Raw genomic sequence first — 27,461 nt, 5'->3', positions numbered from 1 at the left:
GTGCTGCTGTGCAAATCCCAGCGTTTTGGCTTGCTAGCTGTGCAACCTATAGATTTAATTCCTCTGAGTTCTATTTCCTTGTCTCTTGTGATAATAATATCTACCATACAGGGTCACTGTGAGCTTAAACGGGAATACATAATTAAGGCACCTAGCACTGTTCCGGAGAAGGCAATGGCAAGCCACTCCAGTACTCTTGCCTGGAAAATCCCATGGATGGAGGAGCCTGGTGGGCCACAGTCCATGGGGTCGCTAGAGTAGGACACAACTGAGCGACTTCACTTTCACTTTTCACTTTCCACTTTCATGCAATGGAGAAGGAAATGGCAACCCACTCCAGTGTTCTTGCCTGGAGAATCCCAGGGACGGGGGAGCCTGGTGGGCTGTGGTCTATGGGGTCGCACAGAGTTGGACACGACTGAAGCGACTTAGCAGCAGCAGCACTGTTTCAGTGGCTAGGTGGCTCAGAATCCACCTGTCAATGCAGGAAATACAGGTTCAATCCCTGGGTTGGGAAGATCCCCTGGAGAAGGAAATGGCAACCCACTCCAGTATTCTTGCCTGAAAAATCCTATGGACAGAAGAGTCTGGTAGGCTACAGTCCATGGGGTTGTATCGCAAAGGGTCAGACATGACTGAGCAAATAAAAGAACAAGCCCAGTTCAGAGTACTAAACGGAGATGGAGTAAATGTTGGTTCCCTTTCTTCACTCAGAGTCCTGCTGCTGGGATGGCCCCAGGGGACAGAGGACAGACAAGGCAAAGGAGGGCAAATCTGCTGAAAGGCCCAGGATGTTGTTGATTCACCCAACAAGCATTTGAGTGCTCTATGGGAGAGGGGAGCCTGGTGGGCTGCAGTCCATGGGGTCACAAATAGTCAGACATGACTAAGTGACTAACACACACACAAACACACACACAGGGAAGGCACTGTTCCAGGCACCTGGACATCTCAGGGGACGAGCATCCCTGTGCTCACCTGGCTCATGCTCCATGGAGGAAATTAAGGACCCACGAGGTCATGACTTCCTGAAGTTACACAGCAAGAGATGCAAAGCAGAAAATGAAAGCACGGGCCCCTAGCCTTCAGAGTTGGGCTTGCCAGGGGCAGCATCTCAGCTCTCCTTTGCTCCAAACAGTGAGCTTGTTGGGAAAGCAGGAGAACGATGGAAGCTGGAGGGAGAAGATGAACAGCACATGTTCTGGGGCAAAGGGATTTACCTGCTGGGGCTGAGGGTCAGCTTCATACCCTGACCTCCTCTGGGTGGTCAATGATGTTCCTGATAAAAAGACTTGGAGACGGAGAGAGACAAGGAGGACAAAAAGAGCCAAGAGCAGCTGCCCCCACTCTAAGACAGCAGGACCACCAAGTGGGACGGACACGGACATGTCAGCAGGGTCTCCTAGGGTGGCAAGAATCCTGGTCTGGAGAGAAGTGGAGACACAGATCACAACTGCAGTCTCTTCCTCCCCCTGCAGGGCATGGAGGAGCTGGAAGTGGAGTTCCTGCTGGAGGAGAGGTGAGTAGGACCCAGCCCCCCAGGCTTCCACCAAGGTCCGGATTCCAAAGCGGCTTCTGCTCACAGGCATTGCACCTTCTTCCTGCAGTACCCCCTCTTCCACTCCCACCCCTGACACCCATCAAATGCATGGGGATCACTTGGGAGTTCCTAAATAGTGTAGGTGCCTGGGCTCCACCCCTTCTCATCCAGGTCTGCTGATGTCAGTGCTATAAAGATCTAGTACTCTGGCCAATTCATCTGCCTCAGATCCCCAGCATTTCTGATAGTGGCTCCTGGGAAGACTTCCTGCCACCATGGGGATGGGACTTTCCCGAGGTCAGGCTAAGAAAGACATCAGGACTAAGGTGTCTCCTCCTGGACCCAGAACTGTTAGAACAAACTCCCCCCAAACCCGGGGCTGAAGCAGCCCCTCTGCTGCTGCTGCTAAGTAGCTTCAGTCGTGTCCGACTCTGTGCGACCCCATAGATGGCAGCCCAGCAGGTCCCACGTCCCTGAGATTCTCCAGGCAAGAGCACTGGAGTGGGCTGCTGTGCCCCTCTGCAGCCAGCTCCAACTCTGGAACCAAGTCAAGGGGAAGCTCGGGGCCAAGGTATGGGATTATTTCTCATCATTTCCAACTAAGAAAAAGATCCAGGTTCCTAGGGGTATGACTATGCTGTGGACTCACATGGACCTGGGTCACAGAGTTGGGAGTGTGGGAAGAAGGGTACGAAGGGAGAGGAAGGAAAGGAAGGGGCAGTGAGGGGGGGCCCCTTCCTGGAGGGGACAAGCCTGCCCTGGGACAGCAGGGTGCCTTGTGATTGATTGGGCAGCTGGCTTCTTAGCCCTGGAAGGACTGAATCCCCTGGACTTACAATCAGCCCACGAACAGGGGGACAATGAGAGGCAGGAATTAGAACAGAGGGCTTGTCAAGATCCAACCAGAGAATCCTATGTGTAGGGGGTCTTGGGACTGAAGGTCCTCATTAAAATCAACTTAAAATTAAAATTTAATTTGGCAAGTTAAAATCAAGTTCATTTGTTTCACAGTAAAGAAAATCTGAGCTCTCTCCTTTGGTTCTTGGTTTAACAGGACTTTTAAGGGGAAAAGTGTTCCTTGGGTGAATCAGAAAGTGGAGGAACTACGTCAGAATAAGGGTTGACCTGGAGACACAGTCCTCTTGGGCTTAGGTTGAAGAGGGAGGCTCTGGACTTCCCTAGACTAACTGTAACCAGAGAGGCTCTCTCGGGTTTGTAACACAGACATTTCACACTCCCAAGGCCCCTCTCTGGCTGGGTCAGAACTATTTGTTAATGCACACATTAAAGCACAGAACGGAGGAGGGATCCGTTTTTCTATCAGAACTGTTCACATCTGTGCTAGGCGGTGGGCTCCAGCCTTTTCTTGCAACCTGTTTATCCTTATAACTCCATGCAGTTGCATCTGGTTGGACATAAAGAACAGTTATCCTTTAAGTGAGAAAAAAAGGAAACTCTTCTACTCCCTCTATCCTATAAATCTTTATTTCTGGATATTTTATTTTAAATGTATGCCAGTTTTCTCCTTGCCAATTCCTAAGGCTTCTTAAGCCAGTATTTTTCACAAGCACTAAGAAGGTTCTGCTATCTCTTTATTGACTCTATATAGGCTCTTTGTCCCCTTTGTGAGAAATCAGTCAAGAAGGATATGATTTAGAAAACAGACTTGTGGTTGCCAAGGGTGGGTGGGAGAGTGGGGGAGGGTTGGATTGGAAATTTGGGATTTGTTGATGTAAACCAGTATGTATAGAATGGGTAAACAACAAAGTCCTACTGTATAGCTTAGGGAATTAAATATCCCATGATAAATCATAATGGAAAAGTATATGAAAAAGAATAGCATATACTTCAGTATTCTTGCCTTGAGAACCTCATGAACAGTATGAAAAGGTAAAAAGATATGACACTGAAAGATGAACTCCCCAGGTCAGTAGGTGCCCAATATGCTACTGGAGATCAGTGGATAAATAACTCCAGAAAGAATGAAGGGATGGAGCCAAAGTGAAAATAACACCCAGTTGTGGATGTAACTGGTGATAGAAGTCAAGTCTGATGCTGTAAAGAACAATATTGCATAGGAATCTGGAATGATAGGTCCATGAATCAAGGTAAATTGGAAGTGGTCAAACAGGAGATGGTAAGACTGAACATCGACATTTTAGGAATCAGTGAGCTAAAGTGGACTGGAATGGGAGAATTTAATTCAGATGACCATTATATCTACTATTGTGGGCAAGAATCGCTTAAAAGAAATGGAGTAGCCCTCATAGTCAACAAAAGAGTCTGAAATGCAGTACTTGGGTGCAATCTCAAAAACAATAGAATGATCTCTGTTCGTTTCCAAGGCAAGCCATTCAATATCACAGTAATCCAAGTCTATGCCCCAACCAGTAATGCTGAAGAAGCTGAAATTAAACAGTTCTATGAAGACCTACAAGACTTTCTAGAACTAACACCCAAAAAAGATGTCGTTTTCATCATGGGGGACTAAAATGCAAAAGTAGGAAGTCAAGAGATAACTGGAGTAACAGGCAAGTTTGGTGTTGGAGTACAAAATGAAGCAGGGCAAAGTCTAACAGAGTTTTGCCAAGAGAACACACTGGTCATAGCAAACACCCTCTTCCAACAACACAGCAAATGACTGTACACAGGGACCTCACCAGATGGTCAACACCGAAATCAGACTGATTATATTCTTTGCAGCCAAAGATGGAGAAGCTCTATACAGTCAGCAAAAACAAGACCAGGAGCTGACTGTGGCTCAGACCATGAACTCCTTATTGCCAAATTCAGACTTAAATAGAAGAAAGTAGGGAAAACCCCTAGGCCATTCAGGTATGACCTAAATCAAATCCCTTATGACTATACAGTGGAAGTGAGAAATAGATTTAAGGGACTAGATCTGATAGGCAGAGTGCCGGATGAACTATGGACGGAGGTTCATTACATTGTACAGGAGACAGCAATCAAGACCATCCTCAAGAAAAATTAATGCAAAAAAGCAAAATGGTTGTCTGAGGAGGCTTACAAATAGCTGAGAAAAGAAGAGAAGCAAAAGGCAAAGGAGAAAAGGAAAGATATACCCATCTGAATGCAGAGTTTCAAAGAATAGCTGCTGCTGCTGCTGCTGCTAAGTCACTTCAGTCGTGTCCAACTCTGTGCGACCCCATAGACGGCAGCCCACCAGGCTCCCCCGTCCCTGGGATTCTCCAGGCAAGAACACTGAAGTGGGTTGCCATTTCCTTCTCCAATGCATGAAAGTGAAAAGTGAAAGTGAAGTCGTTCAGTCGTGTCTGGCTCTTAGCCACCCCATGGACTGCAGCCTACCAGGCTCCTCCATCCATGGGATTTTCCAGGCAAGAGAACTGGAGTGGGTTGCCATTGCCTTCTCCTTCAAAGAATAGCAAGGAGAGATAAGAAAGCCTTCCTCAGTGATCAGTGCAAAGAAATAGAGGAAAACAATAGAATGGGAAAGACTAGAGATCTCTTCAAGAAAATTAGAGATACCAAGGGAAAATTTCCTGCAAAGATGGGCACAATAAAGGACAGAAATTATATGGACATAACAGAAGCAGAAGATATTAAGAAAAGGTGGCAAGAATACACAGAAGAACTGTACAAAAAAAGATCTTCATGACCCAGATAACCATGATCGTGTGATCACTCACCTAGAGCCAGACATCCTGGAATATGAAGTCCAGTGGGCCTTAGGAGGCATCACTACGAACAAAGCTACTGGAGGTGATGGAATTCCAGCTGAACTTTTTTAAATCCTAAAAGGTGATGCTGTGAAAGTGCTGCACTCAATATGTCAGCAAATTTGGAAAATTCAGCAGTGACCACAGGACTGGAAAAGGTCAGTTTTCATTTCCCATCCCAAAGAAAGGCAATGCCAAAGAATGTTCAAACTACCACACAATTGCAGTCATTTCACTCACTAGCAAAGTACTGCTCAAAATCTCGAAGCCAGGCTTCAACAGTACATAAACCAAGAACTTCCAGACATTCAAGCTGGATTTAGAAAAAGCAGAGGAACCAGAGATCAAATTGCCAACATCTGTTGGATCATCAAAAACACAAGAGAGTTCCAGAAAAACATCTATTTCTGTTTTATTGACTATGCCAAAGCCTTTGACTGTGTGGATCACAACAAATTGTGGAAAATTCTTAAAGAGATGGGAACAACAGACCGCCTTACCTGCCTCCTGAGAAATCCGATGTAGGTCAAGAAGCAACAGTTAGAACCGTACATGGAACAAGGGACTGGTACCAAATTGGGAAAGGAGTACATCAAGGTGGTATACTGTCACTCTGCTTATTTAACTTATATGCAGAGTACATCATGAGAAATGTTGAGCTGGAGGAAGCACAAGCTGGAATCAAGATTGCTGGGAGAAATATCAATAACCTCAGATATGCAGATAACACCACCCTTATGGCAGAAAGTGAAGAAGAACTAAAGAGCCTCTTGATGAAAGTGAAAGAGGAGAGTGAAAAAGTTGGCTTAAAACTCAACATTCAAAAAACTAACATCCTGGCATCCAGTCCCATCACTTCATGGCAGATAGATGGGGAAACAGTGGAAACAGTGACAGACTTTATTTTGGGGGGCAGATGGTGACTGCAGCCATGAAATTAAAAGACACTTGCTCCTTGGAAGAAAAGCTATGACCAACCTAGACAGCATATTAAAAAGCAGCGACATTACTTTGCCAACAAAGGTCCGTCTAGTCAGAGCTATGGTTTTTCCAGTGGTCGTGTATGGATGTGAGAGTTGGACTGTGAAGAAAGCTGAGCACCGAAGAACTGATGCTTTTGAACTGTGGTGTTGGAGAAGACTCTTGAGAGTCCCTTGGACTGCAAGGAGATCCAACCAGTCAATCTTAAAGGAAATCAACCCTGAATATTCATTGGAAGGACTGACTGATGCTGAAGCTGAAACTCCAATCCTTTGGCCACCTGATGTGAAAAACTGACTTATTGGAAAAGACCCTGATCCTATGAAAGATTGAAGGTGGGAGGAGAAGGGGATGACAGAGGATGAGATGGTTGGATGGCATCACCGACTCAATGGACATGAGTTTGAGCAAGCTCTGGGAGTTGGTGATGGACAGGGAAGCCTGGCATGCTGCAGTCCATGGGGTTGCAAAGAATTGGACACGACTGAACTGAATTGATATGAAAACGAATATATACATATGTGTGTATAACTAAACCACTTTGCTATACAGTGGAAATTAACACAATGTTGTAACTCAGGTATACTTCAATAAAATAAGTTAAAAAAAAAAAAAAAAAAGAATGACAAGACTGACCAGGAGTTCTCATTTTGTTTTTCAGCCCCTCTCCACCTGAGAGCCTCATCACGAACGGCGTGCTGGTGGTAACTGTCCTTCCAGAGTCTCCTGTGGCTCTAGGGCCACCTGTGGCTGCTCCTCTCAGAGAACAGAACTGTGGGAAGGAAAACCAGGCCCAACTTGGACCCTTGCCCCAGAGCCCGCTAGGAGGCAGGCTAACTGAAGCCAGACAAAGGGAGCCAGGGCATGGTGGGGGCAGCAGCTGGGCTCCTGCTCCTGGGGGGAAAATATCTGGGCCATCCCCCCATCTCCCACAACCGTGTCCTAGGAACCCCCTAATAAAAGCACCCACTAGTCTGCAGTCTCCTCCCAGAATCAGTCTCATCCCAGTTTTCCCTAACTCCAATCCCTAAAAGCATTAAATTCAGAAGTTAAAAGTTTCCCATAATTAGGCTGTTAGTATAGCCATTTTAATTCGATGCAGCTAAAGCCTCAGGATTCAAGGAACTCTCTCCCTGCAAGATCAGTCTCTGGGAATGTGTGGCCTGGTAGAGCATCCCAGGCAGCATGGGCTCAAAATGACCCCCCTTCCTTTGTTTCAGTCTCGACAAATGTCCTGCCTGGAGGTTTGTGCAGAATCCAGGAGGCCAAAGAAGAGGAAAAGTGAGCCCTTCAACCGCTTCTGCCTGCCGGCGGGTGGGAGGCAGGAATGGTGCTGTTTTCTGACTCTATCAACATCAGGGTGGCCACTCCATGGCCGCCCTCGGCTCGATGGGGAACCCAAAGCTTGGCTGAGTCCTCGGGATCTTCTTACCCTCACGAACCCCTGTCCTTCTCACTGCCCTAAAAGGAGGCTGCTCTTCCAGGCCCCCAGGTGACCCTCAGAGCTTCCCAGCCTGGCCAGCGCCCTGGGCCAGGGATCAAGGGCACAGCACTGCCTATTTGTCCATACTGATCTGCGCTGCAGCCTGTCAGACCAGGGATTCCCTGGGTCTAGCGCGGTGGTCAGCACCCAAGGCAGGTAGGGCCCTCTAGATGCACCGCTTCCTCTAATCAGACTCCAGTTCATAGAGTTCTAGCATCTTATAGCTGACAGGGACCTAACAGATCCACAACTACGAGACCCTCCAGTTCAGCGCTACATCCCATCCCCCCACTCAAGCCCTGCCTGGAAAGAGGACAGCCTCAGAGCCCCACAGGTGGAGGGAGGGGAAGGAAGAGGTTCTACCCTCAAACTGGCAGAAAGGGGGGCTGCTTCCAGTGCAGTGGGAGGGTGATTTGGGGGCACATTGCAGAGAAGGAGGAGGATTAGTCCAGAGAACTCAGCATCTCAGATCTCATGCACAAGCCTGTTGAAGTGCAGGTTCCAGGGCCCTGCCCTGCCCTTCAGAACAAGGCTTTGGGGCATTTTATCCAGTGCCTTGGTCATTCTAAACCCCTATCCTGGGTGCCTCCAGCTAGGCCTTTTAGTGGGCCATGTGAGTGTGGGAAGCAAGAGGCTTCCTGGGGGTCTCAGCCCTCTCGTCCTCTCTTCCAGAGAAGGACCTCCTGGTGACAGTGACGGAGTCCTTCGAGCACACCCAGCACATCTCACCCTGCCTGGAGTCCTGCTGCTCAAACCTTGCCTGCTTCCAATACCCCAAATACTTCCAGCCTGAGGTGCACGTGGAGTTGCCCAAAAGCCCGTGGATCTGTGAGGTAGGGGCTGCAGAAGTATGTTGGGGGTAGGGGCCTGGTAGAGGTGCAGAGGGTAGGGGCCTGGGAGAGGTGTGAGGGGTAGGGGACTGGGAGAAGTGGTGTTGGGGGGTATAGGGGACTGGGAGAGGTGTGGGGGGTAGGGGCCTGGGAGAGGTGGTGATGGGGGGTATAAGGGACTGGGAGAGGTGTGGGGGGTAGGGGCCTGGGAGAGGTGTGGGGGGTAGGGGACTGGAAGAGGTGGTGGTGGGGGGTATAGGGGACTGGGAGAGGTGTGGGGGTTAGGGGACTGGGAGTGGTGGGCAGCGGGAGGGGCCCTCCCCCTCACACACCTGCCCTCCTTCCAGCTTTGCTGCTGTGCGCGCCAGAAGGGCCCTGTGTGCCAGTCCCTCCACTGCCTCCCCGACGGCCAGGCAGTGACCTTGCCTTTGGTGAGGGCCTGGGGTCTGGGAAGGGGCCCCTGAGCAGCTTAGCCTGGAGCTCCTGTGACAAGGAGATGGGGAGAGCCTGGGGGGCCGTGAAGGAGGATGATTTCTGGTAGGGTAGAGGAGTCTTGTGGGGTAGGAGACTGCTGGGCTGCAGTGTGGAGCCAAAGACAGTGTGTGGAGGCTGAGTCCAGGATGGTGGGGAGGGTCATGTCCAGAAGAGAACATGAGTGTGTGCCCACGCGTATGTCTGGAGTCAGGTCGGGGTGGACAGTGTGGTGAGTCTCCACTTCTTTGGTTGGGAACTCTTGGCTCTAAACTTGTCATCCCTGACAAACTTTTCATCTTTCACTTCCCAGAATGAGAACTGTGAATTACACATGAAGTCTACACCCTGGTAAAGTACCCTCTTTCTGTCTGTCCCTCTGACTCATTTCTCTTTAAGGATGTGGTATCTTGTGGTTTTGATTTGCATTTCAGTGATGGCCAGTGATGTTGGGCATCTTTTCATAGGCTTACAGGCCATTTGTGTATCTTCTTCAGAGAAATATTTATTCAAATCTTTTGCCCATTTTAAAGTGGGTGATTTGCCTTTTATTGTTGACTTGTAAAATTTCTTTGTATATTTTGATACAAGCCCCTTGTCAGATATATGACTTCTAAATATTTTTTCCTATTCTGAAGATTGTCTTTCACGTTCTTAATAGTGTTCTTTGAAGCACAGAAATTTTCAGTTTTGGTGAATTTCAGCGTATGTATATTTTTCCTTTGTCACTTGGGCTCTTGGTGTCATATTTAAAACACCATTGCCTAATCCAAGGTCAAGAAGATTTACTCCCATGTTTTCTTTTAAGAGTGTTATAGTCCTAGCTCTCACATGTGAGTCTATGATTGATTTTGAGTTAATTTATATATATGTGAATACATATGTACATATTGTGAAATAGGGGTCCAACTTCACTCTTGGACTCTTGGCATGTGGATATCCATTGTCTCAGCATCATTTGGTGAAAAGATGATTCTTTCCCTTTTGAATTGTCTTGACACCCTTGTTGAAGATCAAGTGACTGTTGCTTCCATTTACAGTGACAGCTATTTTGTCCTCGATCAAGTTATTAAGCCCCTCTAAGTCTCATTTTTTTTTTCATCTGCAAATTACAGCAATACTAAAGGCATGGTCCATGGTTGGGTTGCTTTGAGGATCCAGTGAGATAACACATGTGAGGAAATCAGTGATCTGAGAAGTGGGACAGTCTGAAAATATCAACTAATGTTATTATTATTGCTGTTTGATTATTCATTCCTTCTTGAGACCAAGGGAAAATTTCCTGACAGCTGTGTCTGCAGGCCTGTACTAGACACAGAGGGAACAGATGGGACAGTCCCCAGATTCTGCCTTCAAGGAGATATGACCTTGTTAATTACACAGGTCACTAAGACTCAGGTCAGAAATTCTCAAAGGTTCATTTGCCTGGGGAGCAGGACCTTGGAGGATACAAGGGATGTTGGTGGGCAGAGGAAGGAGGCTCAGGACCCACACTGCTCCTGGGCTCTGGGAGCCAACGGACCCTCCTAGAAAGTAGCAGGAGGTGAGGCTGGACAGACCAGGTGGGGCTTGAATGCCAGGCCATAAGCCTGGACTTGCTCAGATCAGGGATATGATAAAAAGAGGACAAGTGTTGGACATGTTTCTTCTGCCCCACCCGCCTTGTAGACCTGTAGGGATGACAGGATTACAGCGAGAGTGTGAAGGAGGAGTCTTACTCTGGGAGCAGAAAGGAATATGAGTACCGTGAGAACAAGGCCTCGTTTATCCAGCTCTCGAGAGCCCTTATGGTACAGTCTTATTCAGAAGTGTGTGTGTGAGTATGTGTGTGTTTGTGCTTAGTCATGTCTGACTCCTTGAAACCCCGAGGACTGCAGTCCTCCAAGCTCCTCTGTCCGTGGGATTTTCCAGGCAAGAATACTGGCGTGGGTTGCCATTTCCTCCTCCAGGGGATCTTCCCGATCCAGGGATTGAACCCATATCTCTTGGATTTTCTGCATTGGCAGGTTCTCTACCACTGACTACCTGGGAAGCCCTTGCTTTATTCAGAGGGATTGGCTAAAAGGGTCTCAGGGACCCTTGTCACCATGTCTGGCCTCAGGCTCTAGCAGGTGCCTGGGGGACGCCTTCCAGCACTTTCCAGAACTTATTGAGAAAGCATAGGGTTCAATGAATACCTAATAGTGTTAAGTACCTGCTCACAGTGCACCAGCTAAGGCTTTGGGGGCTTTACATTTGGTGGCTCATTGTCAGGAGTAAAGCACGATTAGTCCCATTTTACAGATGAGAAAGCAGAGGCCCAAGGTCACAGAGGTGACACCTGGCAGAACCAGGCCTCAAGCCTAGGTCCAACTGACCCTAAAACCATGTCTTCTCCATGAAGATGGAATCTACAGGCCTGCTCAGCCAAGGTCCTCTGTCCCCATAGTTCCCAGGCGCTGGACGTGCGGCTGGGCTTCAGCCTGTGCCAGGCAGAACTGGAGTTCCTGCAGAAACGGAGGGTGGTGGCAGCCCAGGCGCTGAAGGAGGTGCTGCAGCTGGAGGAGGACCTGCGGGCAGATGAGGTGGGTGAACGGAGGTCCACTCCAAGTCAAACTTGTCCTTCCAAACCGTGCCTGCCGGCTTAGCCCTGCAGTCCCTCCCATGCCCCAGGGCGGCACTGCCTTTCCTGTGGTCCTTAGTGCCAAGGTTCCAGGCGCCCAGGTGAGGGCTGTGCTTCATCACTGTAGGATGTGATTCAGCTGTGTAGTCACAGGGGCAGGGAGGGTAGAGTAGAAGGAAAGGAAGGAGCCCAGCAGCTCCTCTCCTGCACTGACATCCTGAGACAATGAGTGATGTCCTAGCTACACGGGACCACGTGGCCCCCTTTTCCCAGCCAGGGAAACCTTGAGAGCTCCCCTAGCTCACACATGCCACACATTGCCTCTGTAAGCCGTAGGCCCTTCATTCTTTAATTCTCCCTTCCCCCAAATAGGCGTGAACACACACACACACACACACACACACACACACACACACACACACACACACACACAGAATGAACTGCAGTCGGGGACTGAAGACAAGCAGCTTCCGCCTGCAGGGCCAGCTTCTGTGCACAGGGCAGACGACAGAGCCTCTGTGCCCTCTGTCATCTCCCTGGTGTGGGCTGGGGCCCACACTCCCGTGAGCAGCAGTCAGCCCGCCGAGAGTTCCCCTTCTAAGGCTAACCACAGTGTGGACAGAGACCTCGCCACTTAGGATGGCTGTGACAGGGCTTCGGCTGACAATAGTCCTCACAGTCCCCATTCAAACGAAAACAAAGTGAGTCTTGGTAAAGACCCCACACCTCCCTCTCCCATCTGTAGGGAAACACACCAAGGGCATCTTAAACCTATGTAAGCCCACAGATGACAACCTTGCTCCTTCCCATATCAAAAATCCATCTGTTCCTGCTCCTAAACATACGGTTTATTCTGAGCACATATCACGAGCCGAGCCTGGCCTTGATGCTCTAACATCAGATCCCCTTATAGCAGATACTGATTCACAGCCATTAAAGAATCACACTGGTTGGATTTTTGAGCAAGTCACCCACCCCTCTGGCCCCAGTTCATCCTCTTTTAACTGAGGGCTAGATTCACAGTGCTAAGAGCTCCTATGTGACTTTCTGATTTACCAAGCCTGACACCAACCATTGGGTTGAGAGATAAGGTCCAGCTCTAAACCTACCAAGTGGCCTGACACTGTGTGAAAAGCAGTTTTCAGGTTGCTCAATTCCCCCCGCCCCTGCTCTCTGTAGCTCTCTTCTCCTCCTCCACTGTTCTTTCTAAGCTCCTGTCATTCCAAATCTTCTGCTGTCCAGCCTCATCCCGACAGCCCGCTCCATGTGCCCCCAGGTCCCGCTGATAGCCATCATGGCCACTGGGGGTGGAACAAGATCTATGACCGCCATGTACGGCCACTTGCTGGCGCTGCAGAAGCTGAACATCCTGAACTGTGCCAGCTATATCACCGGCCTGTCTGGGGCCACCTGGTAAGGAGCCGGGGACGTGTCTGGTGAAGCCCAGAGCAAGCAGGCAACAGGTTGGCCAGGAGGGGGGTTTCTGGTGAAGCTCCTCTGCCCCAAGATAGAGTGACTCGTGACACCTGTCACCACTCACAGCTGTGTGACCTTGGGCATACAGCTTAACTTCTCCGAGTCTCATTTTCTGTAGCTGTAAAGTGGGGATAGTAACAGCACTGACCTCATGGGGTTGTTGCGAGATGCTCTCCCAGGACTGGGTACACAAAGGACGTGTGTTGGCCGTGACTTCCGTTTACTACGGCAGGGGCCCAGCAGTGTGGTGGCCAACCAGGAGTGAGCCACTGCTTCCACCGACCCCATCCTGCCGGGGAGAGGCAGCTGTCCTCTCTCAGACCGACCGTGCCAAGTCTCCTGGGGTGGGAGGAGCTGGCCCCGCTGCCCTGGCTGCCCACATAACAGCCCAGCCCGCCCCGTGCGCTCCCTCTGCCCTGTGGGCCGCCTCGGGCTCCCGGCTCCTCACTCTTGCTGGTGAACGGGGAGTGTGAGCCCTCAGCTCTGCCACAGGAGAGGCCAGTGTGAGGACGGCTTCTCCACAGATGCTGGGGCGGGGGTGGGGGGGCACAAAAATGTTTGAATTTCTTTTAAGATCAGGAAAAATGGAAAGAACTTCTAGGTTGAAGAAAATGTTTTAATAAATAATATTACTATATTTGTCTTTACACAACAGTCATAAAAGATAATTTTTTTTTTTTTTACTATTTTTTATGGTGGAAGGGGCCCACCAAAGTCATGATGCAGCCCTGGTCTAGGATGACCCAGGCCTCGTGACAGCCCAGAGCCTCTCGGCCAGGGCTGAGTCTTATTCTGTGGGAACTAGTAAGCCCCAGAACCTTCCAGGCCCCAACCTGTGCTCCTCATCCTGGAGGACTCTGGGTAGCTTTCATTTGAGTGGACAGATGTGAGGAAAGCCAAGGGTTCCTGGCACACCAGAGGCCCTGAGGCTTCAGCCCAGAGGGGACAGAGGATAGCTGACAATTACTGGCGTTGCCTCTGTACCGAGTCCCGGGGAGACTGTTTCCCATGGACCCTCTCATTTCTTCCTAACAAGACTATGAGGAAGATGTTGTCATTATGCTCATTTTACAGCTGGAGAAAAGAAGGGATTGGTCCAAGGTCACTCAGCTAATGAGTGGTGGAGCTGGGATTTCAACCCAGGTTGAGTCCAGGGCCTACATTCTCAATCCTCACTGATAAACTGCTGCCCATGGGAAGTGGGCTAAGGAGACAGACCTGCTTGCATCGGGGTAGAGGGGTGTCTACCTCCTCCTGGCCTATCTCTGGATCAGGCAGGAAACCGGAAGGAACCCAGGCTGTGCTAGGGTGGGGGTGGGGTGTCTCCTGGCCTGGGAAAGCGCTGGGAAGGAGTTTTTAAAAATCAAAATCAATCCTTTGTAACATCTTTGAAAGCTTTTTAAAAGTATAAAAGTAACCACGTGAAACTAATGGAGAGCAGAGTGCTTTTTTGTTGAAGAACTCTCCTGAAGCCAGAGGCCGCGGCTCAGACAGTTGGGCAGCTGAAGGCCAGATCCCCGTGGGGAGGGCGATCCCTGGCGATCCTGACCTAGACTGAAGAAACTGTGTCCAGGTTAAGCAAAGGCAGACAGAGGCAAAGACCCAGGGCTGGGGATCTCCATCTTTGTTCTACTCCTCCCGACTGCCCACAGAGAAGTTAAGAAGAAAAAGGGGAAATGAATCTTTCAGTTCAGTTCAGTCGCTCAGTCGTGTCCAACTCTTTGTGACCCCATGAATCGCAGCACACCAGGCCTCCCTGTCCATCACCAACTCCCGGAGTTCACTCAAACTCATGTCCATTGAGTCAGTGATGCCATCCAGCCATCTCATCCTCTGTCGTCCCCTTCTCCTCCTGCTCCCAATCCCTCCCAGCATCAGAGTCTTTTTCAATGAGTCAACTCTTCGCATGAGGTGGCCAAAGTACTGGTGTTTCAGCTTTAGCATCATTCCTTCCAAAGAAATCCCAGGGCTGATCTCCTTCAGAATGGACTGGTTGGATCTCCTTGCAGTCCAAGGGACTCTCAAGAGTCTTCTCCAACACCACAGTTCAAAAGCATCAATTCTTTGGCGCTCAGCTTCCTTCACAGTCCAACTCTCACATCCATACATGGCCACTGGAAAAACCATAGCCTTGACTAGATGGACCTTTGTTGGCAAAGTAATGAATCTTTAGCTGGCATCATAATTGTAAAAATTAATGTGACAGAGTAGAAAGAGTCTAGAACTTGGAATCTGCCAAGCCTGGGGTCAGTTGTGCTAGTGGTAAAGAACTGGTCTGTCAATGCAGGAGATGTAAGAGACACGGGTTTGACCCCTGGGTTGGGAAGATCCCCTGGAGGAAGGCATGGCAACCTATTCCAGTATTCTTGCCTGGAGAATCCCATGGACAGAGGAGCCTGGTGGGCTATAGTTCACAGGGCCGCAGAGTCAGACACAACTGAAGCGACTTAGCACACACAAACCCAGGGCCAAATGTTGGCCCCACCACTCTATGGCCCACCACTAACTTTAGGCCAGGTACTGTCCTCACCATTTTATATTAATTCATGTCATCATCACAGTAATGCCGTGAGGTAGGTACAGTTACCATCATTCTCCCCAGTCCACAGATGGGGAAACTAAGGTGAGGAGCAAGTAGGTGACTTGCCCAGATCACGCAGCTGGTGAGTGGCAGAGTCTAGTTTTGAACCCAGGCAGACCTGGGCCCAGAATCCTCACTGTTAAATAATGTTCTTCACCTGGCACATGACAGGCAGTCAAGAAATAGCAGCAGTTGTGACACAGAGTGAGACTCTTCTCCCCTTCACTGCCAGGCCTCATCCCCTTTCCTTCAGGCTCCTCTCCTGGCAGGTGAGGGCTTCCCATGACCTGCCCACCTTCTTTCCTGCCAGAGCCCAGGGTCCATCAGACCAGGCCTGGCTCAGCTCTATCAGCCATGCCTGTCTCTCTCTCCAGGACCATGGCTACCTTGTACCGTGACCCTGACTGGTCCTCCAAAAACCTGGAGCGTGCCATCCTCGAGGCACGGAGGCACGTGGTCAAGGATAAGATGCCTGCCCTGTTCCCAGACCAGCTCCTCAAATTCGAGGAGGAGCTCCAGCAGCGCAGGCAGGAAGGCTACAAGGTCACCTTCACAGACTTCTGGGGCCTGCTGATTGAGGCCTGTCTGGGGGATGAGGTAGGTGCTCAGTTTCCCTTGGGGCCCAACCTGCTCGGGGCTGATGCCCAGCCTTCTGCCTTCATGAGGGCATCGGGAGATACGTCGCACCGTGAGGGAGTTAGACTTGCGTGCAGATGCATCCTTGGACTGTAAGAAGCTTGAGACATCAGAACGCACGATGGAGCCAGACGGTGGGATTGTCTTCCCACATCCTTTTAAATATGACTGAGGCCCTCCACTGGGGGTGGCTTTGGTGCAACCCTGCAGAGAGGCAGCTTTTCCTCTGAGAACCTATGAGAGAAAATGGGGAGGGAGCTGTCAGACTGTGATACAAGCCTGACCCCAAGTGGAAGAGAGAGGGAAGAAAGGCTGGGTGGAAGCATCCTAGTCCACTATGTGGACCCTCGGACAGTCCTCCAGCCAAGCTGGCTGTCAGAGGAGTCTGGCAACCCGCCCCCCACAGAATGGGCGTGACTCAAGATCCCTCTGTCATGGCCTGGGCCCCTTCTCATGGCCACCACACAGAGGATGAGCTCAGGGAGGTTCCTTCCAGCTCTGCTATCCAATGATCTGAGCAGTATGTGCTCATGAAGAGAACCTACTTGGACTGGGACCCAGTTGCTGTGAGAGCCATGTCCGCCATGGTGGGGCAGTGGGATGCCCATGGGATGCTGTGGACCCAGACATTGCAGTGAGCTCAGCTAACACCTGGACACTTCTGACGGCATGGGCCCCAGGAAGGATCTAACTTTGGCTGTTGCTTGACACCAAAATAGGGCTTCCCACCTAATTTCTATCCAGGCCTAGGACTGACTGTCTGCCCCATTCCCGAAGGTGTCTGAAGAGTTCTGAATTCAATAAGAACTTGCCAGAAGGAAGAGGGACAGCAAATTATTTTCTAGTAGACCCCTTCTTCCATAAAACACAAAATTTGAGCAACCAAGGACGGCCCAAAGCTCATCTTCAACATTCATTCACTCCCTCATTCATTCTTTCAACAAAATTAAGAACCTCCTGCATGCCAGGAACTGTGCTAGGCAGTGGGATTCAGACTGGGGCCCTCACAGCTTTCAGTGGATCCCTGCCACTTTTGATAACCCACCATCTACTCTATCCCCATGATGGAAAAGGGCAGGCAGAGGCTGAGGGTGTTGGCTTTTGGTTTCCAGCAGGACAGGGTTTGAATTCTGGCTCTGCTCTGTGCTATTCCTTGAATGGGGATTTCGTCAATAAGTGGTAGTTAGTATTTCTAACAGTGGTTACTGTCCCATGTGATGAGGAGGAATGTGCCAAGGCCTTTAACATTAGAAGTCTGAGCATCGTCCATCATCCATGTCCGGTTTGGTGTGGGAAGGAGCCGAGGTTTCCGGGAAAGCAAGTCTAGGGCTGAAGGAAGGAGGCCTCTGCTCTTCCACTCTGGCCAAGGCAGGGGCCTCTTTCCCTCAGGACCCCTTGATAGTGAATGTGGACTGGGCTCTTCCCTGAGTCCGCAATGTCTTCTCCTTCCAGGATGGTCAGCTCCATGGTACCTGCATCTCTGGGCCCAGTTGTGATAGGCATCCTGTTGGCCTTTCAAAGGAGGCTTTCATCAGTCCCTCCAATCAACTCTGAATATTCATTGGAAGGACTGAGGCTGAAGCTGAAGTTCCAATACTTTGGCCACCTGATGCAAAGAGCTGACTCATTGGAAAAGACCCTGATGCTAGGAAAAATTGAAGGCAGGAGTAGAAGGGGGTGACAGAGGATGAGATGGTTGGATGGCATTACCGACTCAATGGACATGAGTTTGAACAAACTCTGGGAGATAGTGAAGGACAGGGAAGCCTTGCATGCTGCAGTCCATGGGATCTGAATGATTGAACAACAGTTGTTTGACCCACACGTGTGTTTACCATCCCATAAAGGTTCCGTGGTCTTCACACACTTGGACAACCATGGATGTCAGCCAACAGGCAGCTGCTTGGTCTGGGGTTAGAGCCTGGCCTTGTCTACACAGGCTGATTCACTGTGGGAGGTGGCCTATGGTCTAGGAGGATCTGCAGGACACCCACTGTGATTAGACTGCACTGTGCTTTGGGGACTTGGAACTTGACTGCCATCTGGTGCCCAGTTTCCAAGCCTTTTGTTTTTTAAAAAAGAAAAGTCTTTATTCTTCTCAAACAAATTTGAGATCCCAACATGCAAAGCAGATTTCTTATTTTTAATACAGCTGGTCTAGTTTGAGTGGGGTGGAAGATGATGAGGATGAAGGGGGGCAGTGGTGGCCCCTTCTACCCCTACCTTCTCATTCTGTGGCCCCTGAGACATGAGGAGAACCCTGGGACTCTGAGGGTCAGACCTAAACTGCAGACCCAGTACCACCGGGTCTGTGTGTCTGAGGTGGTGACCAGCCCAAGGACAAGTGAGCATTCTCCGGATGCATTTTCAGAGCAGGTTTGGCTGGTATCAGCTGAGACCTCCGCAGAAGCCTGGTGGGCTCAGGAGCCGGAAATGGGCTGCCAGAGGTCCAGACTGTTCTCTATTTTGCACTGCTTTCAGGCAGCTTGTCTGCTTCTTCCCCTTAACCATTATTTTTCCCCACAGAGAAATGAATGCAAACTGTCAGATCAGCGTGCTGCTTTGTGCCATGGCCAGAACCCCCTGCCCATCTACCTCACCATCAATGTCAAGGATGATGTAAGCAACCAGGATTTCAGAGGTAACACTGGTGACTAGCAATTTTACGAAGGGGTCCCTTCTCAGCAGGCAAAGGCACTCAGTACCCACAGCACACACCTCTCCACCACACCTTTGCCAACCTCCGCACCAAAATACTGTGCTGACAGCTGAAGAAGTCCACTTTGCTCCCTGCTTCTGCTCAGATGCATGTAGGGGATGGGTGGCAGAGTACTGGGGTTTCCCTGAGCAGAGATTTGATGAGACAGAGGAAATAAAAGTCGTCAAGAGAAAGAATCCTAGATATTTCTTAAGCTGCCGGATGGAAGGACTCTAGAGACCTGCCCAGCTTCCGGGTCCGTTTTTGGTCCTGGTTTATCCCATTTTGAAGAGCAAATGAGCCTGTGCAGGTGGCAAAACTGTCTTGCGGGCCCTCAGAAGCTGGCCACGGGCTCCCCCTTGTGTCCTGCAGGAGGACTGCGGCCTCCCGGTCCCAGGCTCCTTGAGGCACGGTGGGCGAGGCCGTCCGGGCAGGAGGCTGACATCTGCCCTTCTTCGTGTGCAGAGTGGTTCGAGTTCTCCCCCTACGAGGTGGGCATGCAGAAGTATGGAGCCTTCATCCCCACAGAGCTCTTCGGCTCCGAGTTCTTCATGGGGCGGCTGATGAAGAGAATCCCAGAGTCGCGGATGTGCTACATGCTAGGTGACTCTTGGCTGGGGGAGGCCCCTGGGAACCCAGCTCCATGCTGAACAGGCTCCGCCTTGATTAGAGGACTGACAAATAAACACTCTCTGTTCCCCCCAGGATCTTGTCCCAGGTGCGGGGGCTAGTGTGGGTTATTCCTTGGGCATGTGACCCTCCTGGCATCTGTCAGCATCCCCTCATCCCAAGAGAGGCTCCTGACCTAACCTGAGACTAGCCTCCCAGACTGTTCTGATCTGCCTGTGACCCTTTGGGTCCAGAAGGACCTAACAGGGTCCCCGGGTCACTGGGGACCAAAGGGGACTCTCCCAATGTCTTTGTCTCCGTTGTCTCCCTGGTGTCTGTTCAGAACCAGACTGGGAGTGGCAGGCTGAGATGGAAGTTTCTGGAACTTCTGCCCCTTTCCTCAGTCTCCATCTCCAGGCAGCAACATGCCTGTTTCCAGGGGTTGACTCTGCCCCTGGGCTCTAAGAGGCCAGAGGGGACCTTAGGGTGAAGACAGAGTCTCTGGGGAAGCCTGGCCCAGTTTCACTATGCTCCCAGGTCCTCCAGAAGGCTGGCCCGTTGAGTGCAGGGGCCTGACTGTGACGTCCACTCATAGAGTCATCCCCTTCAGAGCCCGAACTATACCCATCAAAGGGAGACTGCAAAAAATAGACCCCTCTCAACAGCTTCAACAATCAGTTACACCCTTACTTAGGCTGGTTGTCTGCCTTCCTCTCCCTTCCGTCTACCCCAAATCCAGCCCTCTTGGAAAGTCCCACTTAAGCCCTGTTTTTTAAGGGAAGTCCGCCCTGAGGCCCACAGCCCCCAGCAGCCTCTCCTTTCTCTGAACACCTTTGCTATCTGGTATGTGGCTCAGAGGTCTGTAGGTAAGACACTGGGGCATGGACTCTGGTTTCTCATTTGTTAGCTGCTCAAAGTTGGTCAATTTACCTAACCTTCCTGAGCTTCAGTTTTCTCATCTGTAACTTGAGCTTAAGAGTAAAAACAACCTTATCAGTTCGGTTCAGTTGTTCAGTCATGGCTGACTCTTTGCGACCCCATGGACTATAGCCCGCCAGGCTCCTCTGTCCATGGGGATTCTCCAGGCAAGAATACTGGAGTGGGTTGCTATGCCCTCTTCCGGGGGATCTTTCCAACCCAAGGACCTAGTCCACATCTCCTGAGTTGGCAGGTGGATTCTTTACCCACTGGACCACCTGGGAAGCCCCAACTGCCCTCTCCCAGTTCCAAGAGGAGAGTAGAAAAGAGCTGAGTCACTTATGTCGAGCTACTCCACAAGGAGAGGGAAGTCAAAGCCTGTCCCTCTCCCTGAGCATCCTGACTTAGAGGGTCATCAAGGCCAATATTGGGGTGGGCCTGGAGGTTCTTGGACAGAGCTGCTCATGGTTGGTCCTGCCTCTAGGTTTGTGGAGTAGCATCTTCTCCCTGAACCTGCTTGACGCCTGGAACCTATCCCATACCTCGGAGGAGTTTTTTCACAAGTGGACAAGGGATAGAGTGCATGATATTGGTGGGTGACCTACTGGCCTCTTCTCTTGATTGGGAGACATAGGGGTGGGGAGGTAGGTCACAAACTGAGCACAGACCACCTGCCTCATGTTTCATCATCAGGCAGCTAGGGCTAGAGAGGCTACCCTGCCTGGAGAGGCAGGTGACTCTAGGTGGACACACTTGTGCTAGCTCTGGCCTGGCTGGGGCAGGGGGTAGGGGGACGCGCCATGCAGTAGGCTTGGCAGAGCTACACGACACCCGGGAAAGCTGAAGAGGGTGGGGATATATGAATGCTGCTAAAGGCTGCCCTTCTGGACTCTGTCCTCTTGGGAACGCCTCCTTGCCAATCACCCTGGCTCCCTCTCCACTACCTTACTCCTGTTGCATGTCTCTCCCCTGGGTCCTCCTAGCTCTAATGCGAAAGCCTTGAGAACTAGGCAAGAAAGGTGTGCACTGCACTTACAGATGGACCTCTGGGTGCGGGGCACTCGGGCAATGCTTCACCTGGGCAGCCTGGGGACCCCAGCCCTGTGACCTCCATCTCCCCCTACCACCCTGCAGAAGATGAGCCACTCCTGCCTGAAATCCCCAAATGTGATGCCAATGTCCTGGACACCACGGTGGTGACGCCAGCATCCTGGCTGTCCAACACTTTCCGCGACATCCTCACCCACAGGGCCTTTGTCTCCAAGTTCCACAATTTCCTGCTGGGGCTGCAGCTGCACACCGATTACCTCCAGAACAGCCAGTTCTCCATGTGGAAAGGTATCCCTACCTGCTGCCTCTGTTTGGAGGAAGGAGAAGTGGGTGTAGAGGCTGCCAGGGAGAAAGGATGAGAAAACGTCTGCCCATGTTCATCCGGCCAAGTGGCAGGCTCTCCCCATGGTGTATTCTGAATTTGGTGAAGCTTTGACCAGTGAGTGGAGTAGTGGCCTATTTAATTAATTGAATCTATGCTATATCTCTAGATAGCATCTGTATAAGAACCCCAGCAGGTAGAAATTGGCCCCGTTTTACAGGTGGGGAGTGTGTGGGTTCTGACTTTCTACAGCTGTGTTCTGGGGGCCCCTTTTGTGGGTGTGGCCCCCAGAGTTGGGCGGGGATGGCCCAGTGCAAGATCCTCCTAATGGTGAGTGCAGAGCTAGCTGGATCTTAAACTGTGGTCTGGCAGCTTCCACTCCAGGCCCCATCCCACCCTGCCAAGGCTCTAAGGTTGATATTCCACCATCTTTGGTATTTTACTTGGCCATGGTCTGCATATGGCTGCTTGAGCCTGCCCTAATAATCTTTGTCCTATCTGGGGCAAGAAGGGCAGCTGGCTCCTGGTCCACAGTCTGTACTCATTTATAGGCTCCTCTTAAGCCCCTGCTCCCCACAAGCTCTGTGGCTGAGGCTTTGTGGGCTTTCTGTGCATATTCCGTAAAAGACTTGCTAAACCGTTTCAGTTCAGTTCAGTCACTCAGTTGTGTCCAACTCTTTGCAATCCCATGGATTGCAGCACGCCAGGCTTCCCTGTCTGTCACCAACTCCCAGAGCCTGCTCAAACTCATGTCCATTGAGTTGTTGATGCCATCTAACCATCTCATCCTCTGTCATCTCCTTCTCCTCCTGCCTTCAATCTTTCCCAGCATCAGGGTCTTTTCCAGTGAGTCAGTTCTTTGCATTAGGTGGCCAAAGTATTGGAGCTTCAGCTTCAGCATCAGTCCTTCTGAGGAATATTCAGGGTTGATTTTCTTTAGGATGGACTGGTTTGATATCTTTGCAGTCCAAGGGCCTCTCAAGAGTTTTCTCCATCACCACAGTTCAAAAGCATCAATTCTTCGGCACTCAGCTTTCTTTATGGTCCAACTCTCACATCCATACATGACTACTGGAAAAACCATAGCTTTTTTTTTTTTTGCTAAAACTCCATAGATTAGGCTGTTCTTCCTCACGCCACCCAGCAGGAGCACTGGGACTCACCGGGCACCCTAGTGGAGGGGAGGGTGGGAGGCCAGGCTGAAGTAGAGGAGCTCCGGGCAGGGCACCAGGTGCCTTTGACCACCGGCTGAGATCAGGAGGTGAGGAGTGAGGATAACTGGAAGCCTGACTTTCAGACACGGTGCTGGACGGCTTCCCAAACCAGCTGACAGGATCTGTGAAACACCTGTGCCTGCTGGACACCGCATTCTTTGTCAACTCCAGCTACGCGCCCCTCCTCAGGCCTGAGAGAAAAGTTGACCTCATTATCCACCTTAATTACTGTGCTGGGTCCCAGACAAAGGTGAGTGCAGCAGAGAAAGGCTCCCACCCCACTCCCCACAGGCTCCTACACTTAGCATCAGAGTCACTCAAGCCCCTATGCGGGGGGTTAGGTGGAGGTTATGATGCAGGCTAGACAACCAAACCTCAGGGGGCAGCCCACGGGCCCTCATGTGATGGGACCCAGGTTTACTAGATTCCCCGAGCTAATTCCAATTTTATTCTTACATTAAAGCATTTCCCATATTTGGAAATTCTTCCAGCTGCAAAGAGAAAAAAGAGTTTAAAAAAATAACCTTAATACAGCCCAGTCAATTCTAAAGTATTGTACCATCCTAGGAGTTTGTAATGTTCTAGTTTCAAAAGGATCACACAATTCCTCCAACTCCAGAGTATGAGCCTCCATGTACTTACACCAAAGGGTTAGGACCAGAGACTTTTTTAAAATTTATTTCCTTTTGAAAATGTCTGGATTTTCAAGGGAAAGACACTGGGTTTTGGTCTGTCGTAATACAGTCCTATCCTGAGGCCAAGGAAAGGGGCATGAAGACAGACGACAAGGATGACACCAGTGATAATAACTGAAGTTTGTAAACAAAGCTTACTTGATCCTTGTGCCAGCTCTTGGAGGTAGATGGTAACTGCTGTTCTTCCCATGTTATAGGAGACGGAGGTGACACAGAGAGGGTCAGTGGCTTGCTTAAGATCGTGCAGCTGGTGAACACAGAACAGGGAGTAGAATGAAAGGGATACTGCTCTGAGTTAAAGTCTGCCGTTCTTGTTACATCATGTTTACAAAGATGCCCTTTAAGAGTTCTCTCTGGCCCTGTGGCACTTCGTCAGTTTCAAATCCCATGCATGTCCCACAGGAGCCTGGCCAGCCATGGCTGTCACCCTCTCTGGGGGCACCCACAGTTCCAGGTCTGTGTTGGGTGAAGCATCATCAAAAGGCTTCTGTCCATTTTACTTGGGGCAGGAGCTTATGGCTGGACACACACCAACCTACTGCCTCAGGCTCTTCATCCTGCCTCAGGCTCTTCATCCTGACCCAGCTTTGTCCTAAAAATAGCACAGATAGGCAAAGCAGTGGGAGACCTGAGTTGTTAGCTGGGGAAATCAGGAAGCTGGAGCTAAGAACTCTGTGTTTCTGGTCCACCCTCACCCCTCCTGAAACTCACACAATGTCCTCCTGTGATGTTCTAGCCCATGAAGCAAACCTGTGAGTACTGTGCCGTGCAGAACATCCCCTTCCTCAAATACGAGCTGCAGAAGGAGGAGGATAGCCTCAAGGAGTGCTACCTGCTGGAGAACTCCCAGGAGCCCGACACCCCCATCGTGACCTTTTTCCCACTCATCTGCGACACCTTCCAAAATTACAAGGCCCCAGGTAAGCTGCGGTGAGCTCAGGTCCCACCCGCCCCTGACCTTGGACAGCGAGCTCTTTGATGTGTGTGGTCTTCCAAGAGCACTAACAGGGGGAGCCTGGCTTAGCTCCAGTCTGAACCAACCTTGGCTTTGGTGAGAAACAACAAGCCCCCAGGCCCCAGGCCCCAGGCCCCAGGCCCCAGCGATATCCAATTCCACTCTTTCAGTCATTCACAGGCTGGATCTGTGCTAGTACCATGGCGATCCTGAGATAGCCAAGCTGTGTCCCTGCCCCGGGGGACTGGGAGATGCATGTGCGCATGTGCGTGTGAGTGTGCAACATGTGCCTGTTTTCCTGTGAATGTGCTGGGGTGGGCCTCACAGGGAGAGCCAGAAACAAGCCATTACAAGTTCACACATAAAGGGCTACAGTGAGTCCTTCTGCTCCTCCAGGTGTGGAACGAAGCCCCGAGGAGTTGGAGCAGGGCCAGGTTGACATCTACGGTCCCAAAACTCCCTACGCCACCAAGGAGCTGACATACACTGAGGCTGCCTTCGACAAGCTGGTGAAGCTTTCTGAGTATAACATCCTGAATAACAAGGACAAGCTCCTTCAGGCCTTGCGACTGGCAGTAGAGAGGAAACGCCAGAAGAGCCAGTGTCCTCCCTAAGGTCCCAGGGCACCTCACCGATCCTGTGTCTGCTTCTAGCATCAGAGGTATAGAACCCACCAGGGCTGACCAGCCGCACAGCCAGCTCTGCTCTCTAGCGTGGCTGGCCTGGGCTTTCTATCAAAAAAAATTAACATTAAAAAGGAGAATTGAGAGAGACAGAGATAAAGGAACATAATAAAGGGATGTATGGGGGCCTTATATCCACTGGAATTTTTTAAAACCTTCCTTGCAGGGAAGGGGTTCCAAAAGCCACAGGCGCCCACATACGCCTAAAGAATGGATAATAACAGCATGACCTGACTTTATATAAGAGGCTGGTTCCCCAGTAATCTCGAACTCACAGGAGGAACTCAAAACCCTCCCCTCACTACTCCACTCTGCTTGGGGAATGCACCAGAGGACTTGAGAAGCATTCTGGGTTCTCTGGAAAAAATGTTTTTTTTTAAGTTAAGGCAATTGTATTCTTGTGATTTTCATAGACAATTGTATTTTGTGACTTATTTTTATGAAGCCTCATATTAATAGGAAGTGTAATGCTTGAAGATCTAGGTGGTGCACTAGAGGCATTCTGGTCTGTTCAGCAACAAACACGAAAAACTGATGGGGTTTCGACAGCCCCTCTGCAGCTACTCAGAGCCCCAGGACTGATGATTCACCCTGTGATCTGGCCTGGGCAGCCTTGCTGAGCAACCAGCTCCAGTGTTATGGCAGGCAAAGTCCACGTCTGTAGCTCAAGTCCACCGAACAAGGATCTGGGATACAGCTCAGCAAGGTCTGGGCAGGTACATCAGGCATCAGGTGAGTGTGGTGGCCACTCGCTGACCAGCCTGCTCCCTGAGCATATCCCTATCCTCTTACCACCTCCTGTCTGGTTCCCAGATGGGATTATTTATTTCTGAGTTGCATTCCTCTTATTTATTATGTAAGCACCATGGCCAGTGTATCCCAGCTCTTGAAGAGACACTCAGATAACAAAACTGGAAAGGATCAACCCAGAAAGGACCAGGTTAACCCTAAGGAAAACACTCATCCGTCGAGTTGGTTTCCAGATGAATCACTGTCAAAGCCCTGGGACACAAAATCTCAAAGTATCCGGTCTCCAATCAGGCCAGGAACTTAACTGAAGAAATGTGTAACCTGAGCCATTGAGAAGCCAGGGCGATGGGACATGTGACCAGAAAGGCATGTGGCCCTCACGAAGCCCAGCACATCTGGAAGACACGGCCACTGTGCTCCCTAAGCAGTCCTTTGGATGTTAGGAGATGCGTGGTGACAGGTGCCAAAAGTTTACCAAAATCATCCTCTGATTTATATCCTTGAAACTCAAGGGAAACTGATTAGAAATGCAGAGACTCAGGCCACACCCCAGCCATACTGACTCAGAATCTACATTTAAGAAGATTCTTCACCTCCTCTCCCCTGCCTCTAGGTGATACTTAGATGCATATTGAAGTCTGAGAGGAATGAATTTAGCTGTACTCTCTCATAAGCCAGAAAGCATGAGTCCATCACCTCCCCTGAGCCCTTGATAAACTGGACCTGGTCCCCTCCAGAAAATGCTGACTGAGGACCCCACTGTCTCCTCCATCAGAGCAGCCAGCTGCCTCCACTCTGCCATCTTTTCTTTCTATCTCCCAAGACAGATTCTCTTCAAATTATCAGAGTGAGCCAGAAGACCTGTGTTTATCAAAATACCTGTGTGTGTATTGTAAGGTGAAGGCAGCCCTGCCTTGGATTCATCAATGTAAAACAAGGTTTATAAAGTCATTGTATTATTTGAACCTGGAATAAACTGGCCATGTGGGTGAATGCTGTCAACTCATTGGCTTTCATTTATGATGCTGCAATCTATGCATAACTCCTGCCCTCATCCCTGTCTGGGCTTCCCACATGTGCTGCCAGAGGCGTGAGAAAGCCATGCCAGCCTTCCCGCCTTCAGGGGTCCCTCCTTTCTCATGATGGGGTGTCCCTCTGCTGTTATGAAGTGTGTCAGTGGCCAGCGGAGAACCAGCCCTTGCTGATACGTGCTGTTTGAAGCTCAGATGGTTTTCATGAAGCACTGATGGAGAGGAAAGAAGGGCAGCC

At 50.4% G+C, this 27,461-nt stretch overlaps 1 protein-coding gene across 2 annotated transcripts in view; it reads left to right on the top strand.

Annotated features, from left to right (window-relative positions):
* The window catches only part of PLA2G4E (phospholipase A2 group IVE), an 80,748-nt gene extending 53,554 nt beyond the window's left edge, over positions 1 to 27,194 (top strand). For both annotated transcript variants that reach the window (XM_024998182.2, XM_059890709.1), the window contains exons 5-20: positions 1,479 to 1,519; positions 6,881 to 6,923; positions 7,440 to 7,500; positions 8,375 to 8,535; positions 8,880 to 8,963; positions 9,317 to 9,354; positions 11,432 to 11,567; positions 12,882 to 13,018; positions 16,037 to 16,259; positions 18,825 to 18,939; positions 19,462 to 19,599; positions 21,008 to 21,115; positions 21,658 to 21,861; positions 23,193 to 23,359; positions 24,541 to 24,724; positions 25,156 to 27,194. In XM_024998182.2, the coding sequence (XP_024853950.1) occupies positions 1,479 to 1,519; positions 6,881 to 6,923; positions 7,440 to 7,500; positions 8,375 to 8,535; positions 8,880 to 8,963; positions 9,317 to 9,354; positions 11,432 to 11,567; positions 12,882 to 13,018; positions 16,037 to 16,259; positions 18,825 to 18,939; positions 19,462 to 19,599; positions 21,008 to 21,115; positions 21,658 to 21,861; positions 23,193 to 23,359; positions 24,541 to 24,724; positions 25,156 to 25,373 (2,058 nt within the window). In that variant the 3' untranslated portion in view covers positions 25,374 to 27,194. The remainder of the gene's footprint in view (positions 1 to 1,478; positions 1,520 to 6,880; positions 6,924 to 7,439; positions 7,501 to 8,374; positions 8,536 to 8,879; positions 8,964 to 9,316; positions 9,355 to 11,431; positions 11,568 to 12,881; positions 13,019 to 16,036; positions 16,260 to 18,824; positions 18,940 to 19,461; positions 19,600 to 21,007; positions 21,116 to 21,657; positions 21,862 to 23,192; positions 23,360 to 24,540; positions 24,725 to 25,155) is intronic.
* Positions 27,195 to 27,461: the final 267 nt, after the last annotated feature.

Source organism: Bos taurus, chromosome 10 (genome assembly GCF_002263795.3).
Source record: "Bos taurus isolate L1 Dominette 01449 registration number 42190680 breed Hereford chromosome 10, ARS-UCD2.0, whole genome shotgun sequence".
NCBI classification, from domain to species: Eukaryota; Metazoa; Chordata; class Mammalia; order Artiodactyla; family Bovidae; genus Bos; species Bos taurus.
Note: the sequence above shows the minus strand (reverse complement) of the source record. Positions and strands in the feature narration are given on the sequence as shown.